Raw genomic sequence first — 7,977 nt, 5'->3', positions numbered from 1 at the left:
GCCAAGGTCATTGAAGTTTAGAGGCTACATTAAACATGTATCAAAAGTCCATAGACCGCATTAAATAAACTAAAAGTTCAAGGACCGTATAGCACATTGAGCTAAAGTTCATGAACAACATTGAAAAAATAAAAAGTTTATGGACCACATTATATAATGAGCTAAAATTCAAGGACCATTTGTGTAATTAGCCCTTTACTTTAGGAGGAAATACAAGGTTGATTTTCCTTTTTTGCTTTTCATGGGTTGACACTCATACCCATCCGTTTTATCACGCAGTTCTTTTGTTTTGGTCAGAATTATCACGCAGTTGATACATATGCTCTGCCCTTGAATGGTCCAAAATTCGGACAACTAGCACACGTATCTAACAATTATCTCATTAAGTCCAGCAAAAAAAAAAACATTATCTTATAAGGTTTCCTTTTTTTACCAACAAATCTCTCCGCCAGTAAGCGGCGCGGGCAATCCTTTTGACACAAATCTCTTTCTAAAGCCTTTTTTCACATAAATGATACAAAAGGTGCACTAATTAGAACTCCAACTCTTAAATATATTTGAAGTGTGCACGTATATTATTGTGGCGCTTGTGATGTCAATTAGAGACCCATAAAAGATAGGAAGCCAACTGTCCCGTCATCACCAATTTAATAAAAAAATGTACCCCAATGTTAGGAATCATTTGGAAACATCAAGATGCAATCCATCTCTGAGATAACAGTTTTATTATGGAGTCCCCCTCTTTTAAAAATGTAAATATGCAAAACCAACTCCTGTAGAAAAAATGCAAAACCCACTATAAATAGTTTTAGTTTAAGCTGCTTTTAAATAAATAACATAACCAAACTTTTTGACTTGACTATGTTTATAATTGCGTAAAAACTGCTCGATTGGCGTCCATTCGCTAAGGCTCTTTCAACAGTGTCGGAAGCGAGCCTCTAGATTTACTCAGCAATAAATTATGAATATGCTTCTCCCACGTGGGCATCCATGTGCAAGCCAAACACAGTCAAACACAGTCAATGTTTGTCGTTTCTCGTTAGCTCTTTATGGTATTCAGATCTCTCCTCTTTTCCAGTTCCACCGTCTTTTTATTTGTGTGATAGTTTTACGAACCGCAGTACCAATCCACACTTGCGTGAGAGAAGAAGACGAAGACAGAAGAAGAAGGCGATGAGTGGCGGAGGCAAGTCGGCGGCAACGCAGTGCGACAAGTGCGTAGTGGGAATGCCGGTGGAGCAGCCTGCGCATCCCACGAACCAGCACACAGCCACTTGGATCGCCAATGAGGCTCGTCCCGCGAGCTTTCAATCCAACCACTTGAATGCCGCTGTGAGCCGCTCGGTCTCTGATATGGTCAAGCACAACAAAAGCGAGGGCGACAACCCGTACCTACAAATGGTTCCTGGCTGGAGTGAGTCTATCGAGGCATATTTTGCGTTTGAAGTTCTGTTATGGTTGATGGTTAGGCTTAAGAATGATGTTGATGCTTTGCTGGTGGTTGCAGATTCGGTAAACAATATGTGCACAACGTTGAACCGGTGTGGGAAAAGGTTCGACGATGCTAAGCAGAAAGCAGAGGAGCTCGCGGGCAATTTCTGGCATCACCGTGAGTTTCTTCTACGTTTTTTTCTCGCTAAACGTGTCCGTATAATCAGATAGAAACATTCCGGATTTATTCCTGGAGACGTATTTAATTGATTGACTTCTTTCATATATTTCTTATTTGTTTCTGCAATATATATGAATACTATCCATGTAAATATCCAATCCAAGGATTTTGGCACCTTGTTCTTCATTGACGTCATTTGTCCAGCACGGTGGCCTCTCATAACATTGCAGTCCTGTGGTTTTGGAAATCAGTTCAAATGATCAGTCATTGGCTTCTTTTGCAATTACCACTAGGATCGAAGATACATGCTTCATAATCTGTGTATGCAATCCGCCAATTGGCAGTTGAGTGGATCACGTCCCGTGATTATTTATCTAAAGGCGCTTCAACTTTGATGTGTGGTGCTATTTTTGTAATATTCTTATTGTAGGGTCCCATTGGTGTGCATCCGGTAGGAATTGAACTTATGAATTAGCTGATTGGCTCAGCAGCTCAATTTAAGAAAGAAAAATGTTGGTGCTCACTCTTTTGGCGATCTATGTCAATTCCAATCTATAACAATATTGCCAAATACATAACATGGCACTTCTGTGCAGGACATGATCTGTTTTCCATCATTTCCTAAGGCAATTAGGACCCTTGAGCTCTTTGTGTGGCTGAACGTTGGACTAGATATGTTGAGATATAAGTGTGAGTTACGTTAGAAAAGTCCCACAATCAAGATATGTTGACTGAACGTTGTACTAGATATGTTGAGATACACGTGAGAATTGGTGTTGTGTGGAGTAGTTAATATATCTAAATTGGCCCATAACTCTTTGACTTAAGTTTTTGAGTGAAAGTGAGTCTAACATGATATATTGACGAGCTCGGACTTTGGTTCTCTCTTGGCGATCTCTTTAGATGAAGGTATCGAGTTTTTGTTGCACACTCCCAACAAGATAAATGATCATCTCTTGCCCCAACAAGAAAAAATGGCTTTGTCTTGTACTGGATAAGCTTGGCTTTGGCTTGTAGTCCGTTTGTTAGTTTCTTCATGAGAGACAAAGCGCACTCTATTCTTGCCTGACGTCAACTAATTGGAAATTGTGCAACGTTTGTTTTTGAAACAGTTAGAACTAGCCCTAGCATAAGAGACGCAGCAATAGCTAGACTTGCTCAGGGGACAAAAATGCTCAAAGAGGGGGGACGGGATAAGGTATTTGAACATACATTTGAGATTCTGCCCCAAGAGGAAATCCTGAAGGCATATGCCTGCTATCTATCCAGGCCCTCAGGGCTCGTCATTGGGACGCTGTATTTGTCAAACAAGAGACTGGTCTTCGGTGGTGATAACCCTCGCCAACACGCTCCCTCAGGGAAGCAAGAGTGGATGTACTACAAGGTAACCTTTTCCAATCTTCCTAAAACTGCATTTACTCTAGGATTGACCTAGCCCGCTGATTTTATCGTTTAAATTTGGGAAAAGCTACACCGGAAAGGACCTTCATTTTACTCATCGACCGTACTACTTCACTGAGCCTTGGATCGTTTTTTTTCACCATTTTGTTTTTTCATCTAAACGTAAAGCATCTTAATGTAGTGAATCGTACCTTCGAAAAAGTTTGTCAAGCTCCACTGTGCTTCACTCTCCAACCATCAGTTTTTAAAGTGCTTTCATCCTGATTGACTGTCCAGGTGGATATGCTGCTCGATAACTTGAGCTTTGTTACTCCTGGTTCAAAAATGTTGGATCCTTCTGAAAAGTACATCCAGGTTGTTACGAGGGATGGTTATGATTTCTGGTTCATGGGTTTTGTATCGTATGATAAGGCTCTCAAGAACATAAATGAGGCTTTACAGAAGCATCGTGACCGTAAGCTGGAAGAATACAACCACAATGACTCGCCAAATGGTGAACAGATATCCGACTGTATTTGAATAATTTTGATGTGTGTCTGACTGCTATGGATGCTTAATGTTTAACTTCGACGGTAACATCTCCTTTTAAAACAGTTGTAGTCGGTAATTATTTTCTTTGAAGCAGCTATTGGGGCTTGTTTCTTCTGTTATCCTTCGGTTATTGGGTTGTATCAGTTATGGAAGCTGGCTTCTGACAGCATTTAAGCTGATAAGGGCAAATTATAATCTGAGCCACGTTTTGCTACAAATGCTTATCCCGATATGATCTAATTGTTCAAAGGGAAGCATTTTATTGCAGGCTTCTATGTACTTAGGCGATGACTACGGCCTATCTCTAGTCACTTTTTCTTGATATGCTAATTGAAAGATTACGGAAATGAACACATCCCTTGATCTTAAAGTCGCACGAATGTATTCCAATGCATGAAATGAGAACCGACACATATTCCAATCATTTTGCCAACAAACTGAGATGGGAATGTCTACTCAGTTTTGGTTGATCTTATGAACTAAGAATGCGATTCGGCTTGTGACTAAGGGCGCGTTTGGTAACGCTTCTGTTTCTCTATTTTTCTGTTCTTCTGTTCCCTGGAACAAAAAAAGAACAGAAATCCATTTGGTAACGCATTTTATTTTTCTATTTCCTAAAATAGAAAAGTGGCCAAGAAATAGATTTGGAGCAGAAATAAGAAGTAGAAAAAATCTACTTCTTTGTTCCTAGAAATAGAAATAGAAATAGAAATAGAAAGGTCCGGTCCTCAAGCCGCGACCTCAGCTCCTCCTCCATCCTCCGTCGTCTGCAAACCGTCTCAAAGCACCAGTCCTGTCCATTCTCGGCGGAAATAATAAAAAAATTATAAAAAATTAATTAAATTATAAAAAATAAAAAAATTCAAAAAATTCATAAAAATCAGAAAAATTCTCAGAAAATCCATAAAAATCAGAAAAACTCAGAAACCCATAAAAATTTGCAAAATTCCGAAATTGAAAAAATTAAAAAAAATTCATAAAAAGCTTTCAAGAAAATAAAAAGAGACAAATTTCGGGAAAGTAAAAAGTTTTAATAAAATTTTCCCCAAAAAAAATCAAAAATAAAAAATTCACATAATGGCTTAGAATAAATTTAAAAATTCCGAAAATTCATAAAAATTAGAAAAATTTCAGAAAAATCCCATAAAAATTAGAAAATTAGAAAATTAAAAAATTCCCAAAATTCATATAAATCAGAAAAATTCTCAGAAAATCCATAAAAATCAGAAAAACTCAGAAAACCCTTAAATATTTGCAAAATTCCGAAATTGAAAAAATTTAAAAAATTTCATAAAAAATTTTCGGAAAAATAAAAAGAAACAGATTTAGGGAAAGTAAAAAATTTTAATAAATTTTACCCCAAAAAAATATAAAAAAAATTCACATAATGGCTTAGAATACCTATGGCCACCCACTTTGAGTGAAATTTAAATTTTTGAGGTGCCCAAGTGGTATTTTTGAAGATTCCTTAGTTTAGGGATTAAAAGGGGTTTTAAACCCCTAAAAAGGATTAGACAAACCAATAAATCATGCTTATTGATTTTTTTCACTTATAACTTGTACTTATAGTTAAATAAAAGATATAGATTTGAATGCAAAAAATTGGGAATAGAAATTTTCTGCAGTTACCAAACGCATTTATATTCTTTTTCTATTCCAGGAATAGAAATTTTGTGCAGTTACCAAACACATTTCTGTTCTAGAAATAGAAATTTTGTGCAGTTACCAAACACATTATTTTGCTCAGAAACTCTTCCAGGAAATAGAAATAGAAAAAACTATTTCTGAAAAGAAATTGTTCTCAGAAATAGAAACGTTACCATACGCACCCTAAGTAGGAGGACCACTCAGTTGTCACAACCAATTCATATAGTAACCAGCAACCAAAAATGCGAAAGCTTTCTGAAGTGTTTGCAATTCACGAGACAAAACTCCTAGTCATCTTCTGGAATTAGGGACTCTGAACAGCTTCGGATTTGTTACGTTGATCCGTGCGTCAATGAGCTCCTTACAAAACAGCTAAGTGGAATGGCAATTGGCAGAATCTAATTACTAATTAGAAAAGGCCCAAACGTCAATAGACAAGGCAATTGGACAAATAGAGGCTCGTGAACGTTTAAAGAGCAAAAAGAGAAGAAAAAAAAACATAAAAAAAAGGAGGGGATTGCTCAATGATCGTCCCGCCGATGGCTGTTTAACATTTGATACTATGTGCTAATACTATGTGCCTATGGTCATTATTATATATGTACCTTCTCTTTGCTTTACGGTGGGCGTGTTTCAGATGGTCGGGCTTTGTTCAACTGCGTGCTTGATCAGTAATTGGTCGTCACGAGATAAGTATTGATGTTCACGTTCCTTCATATTTTATTCTTGATAGCATAAGGGACTGTGGAGGTCACATGCAAATTGATTGACTTATTCAGAATATGTGTTAATCCGTAACAATGTATAACGCGTCATTTGATCTTTGTGTTTTCGCTCTGTATTTCACTGTTTCTTCGTGTGTCCGATCCACAGTTGTCGGTTACATTATTTGCTTTTCGAGGCTTTTCATGGCCTGACACTAATACCCATCCCGTTACATAGTTGATACATATGCTCTCCCTTGTAATAATCTGAGATTTGAACAACCGGCACGCATATATAACAATTAACCTTTTGTTATTATCGACATGTGATAGACTTAGCCGATCAGAATAGAGTCTGGTCATCTAAACAGAGTTATCAATAACTTAAAGAGCATCGACAACTCGCCAATGAAATCATTGATGACACACGACGTGAAATTATCGATGAGCACCTTGAAGTTGATCGACAAAATCATCGATATCAACAGTTAGCAATCGACACAAGGACAACTGCTCCATGGTTATTTTTATTGCCGTTATTTTAGGATTGTCGCGACTCCCCGAACCGGTGCGCCACCTAGAAGTTTGCCACGCACCAGTTAATCATCTTCACCTTACGTTCATTCCGCCGGCATGCTGTCCGCATCATCTACGATTATGACAATTTTGTCATTACATACATGCATTATTGGGGGGACCTCGCTCTTTCGGACAACGAATCACAATCATAATTGAAAGTAACGAGAATATTGATTTTCAAGAAGAAGCATTTGGTCCGCCAGGCTAGACTAATTAGTGATTCTTTGCTAATAGGAACGGTTTGAGCCTTTCCACTGTTTCCAGACAGTGGTGAAGCCACCCGAATCTTCTTTCTTGAGATTCATGAGATGAGTCGTGAAACCGGGTAAAACTCGCGCAAGATTACGGCATGTGCCACGCAACAAGGTAAATATTCTATCGATATTTTCAATTGGGGATATCCATGATTACAAGAAAGCTATTAGAAAAATATGAGCATATCTTCAGAGGCTTCGCTACATGACTATGTATATCAAAAGATATATTAATCTAGCTCGAGATTACATTACGTAACATAAATAACACATTTATGTGCGAGTTTCACCATTCAGTTTACTCTTTACTTTATGATTACTCTAGCAAATTTCTCCTCTTATCAAAATTTCGAAACTGGAACGACGGGGAACGCATTTATTGGAATGGTAATGTGGTGGCTATATTTTTAGACATCATAGTCTTCATGAAAGACCGACTCTGGGCCTAAAGGCCTAAACTTTTTGACACGAGGCTTTACTTTTCCCATTGGTCATCACTGATTTGTAAGTGGTCTTCATCTCATTATCTTCGATGGGAAATTCTCCTATCTCTTTTACGAGACTGGTACCGCATCCAAAGATGAACCGTTGGATAAAAAGAGGAAAAAAGGGCATCCGTCGAATGTGCTTACAAAAGTAAAATTAGGGGTGATCGATTTCCGATCCGGTCCGATTCCAAGGTGGAATCAGGAACCGGACCGGGAGGATTAGTTCCTAAAATTAGGAACCAGGGACAGGACCGGACCATCGGTCCGGTCCAGTTCCGGTCCGATCCAATAGAACCGGTCACTTTTTTTTATCCCACTACTTAATGCCATCTTTTCGTGTTAAATTAATTGATATGTATGCAATGATCCTTAAATTAAAAAGACAAATCAAAAAACGTGCTTCACTTCGGTTTAGTTCACATTTTACTAACTCTGTTGAAAAAATTAAAAAATAAAAAAGGTATATGTAGTCAGTCCGGTTCCCTTTGGAATCAGGAACTGGACCACCCGGACACCGTTTCCATTTTTAGGAACCCGAGAACTAGATCGACACTCTTGAGAATCGGACCAAACCAGCCAGTCCGGTCCGATCCGAGCGGTTCCCAATTTGAACGGTCCGTTTTGCACACTCCTAAGTAAAATAGGCAGAAGGACACAGAGTTGCAAAAGTAAAACCATCATATCAACACAAAAGTAGAGAGTCTACTTGGTGTTGCAACTCGCACACCATTTTGAACAACTGCCCACGTTAGAGGGCATGT

At 38.2% G+C, this 7,977-nt stretch overlaps 1 protein-coding gene across 1 annotated transcript; it reads left to right on the top strand.

The window, feature by feature from the left end:
- Positions 1 to 1,085: 1,085 nt before the first annotated feature.
- On the top strand, positions 1,086 to 3,663 carry LOC115684387 (GEM-like protein 1). The gene is made up of 4 exons (XM_030609120.2): positions 1,086 to 1,414; positions 1,508 to 1,609; positions 2,725 to 2,996; positions 3,290 to 3,663. Exons 1-4 carry the CDS (start codon positions 1,174 to 1,176, stop codon positions 3,530 to 3,532), a joined length of 858 nt encoding a protein of 285 aa, XP_030464980.2. The 5' UTR covers positions 1,086 to 1,173; the 3' UTR covers positions 3,533 to 3,663.
- The last annotated feature ends 4,314 nt before the right edge of the window (positions 3,664 to 7,977 follow it).

The sequence above is a fragment of the Syzygium oleosum genome, unplaced genomic scaffold, assembly GCF_021117445.2.
Source record: "Syzygium oleosum isolate NSW1041296 unplaced genomic scaffold, Sole_v2.1 Sole_v2.16, whole genome shotgun sequence".
Lineage (NCBI taxonomy): Eukaryota > Viridiplantae > Streptophyta > Magnoliopsida > Myrtales > Myrtaceae > Syzygium > Syzygium oleosum.
This window is presented reverse-complemented; position numbering and strand designations above follow the sequence as displayed.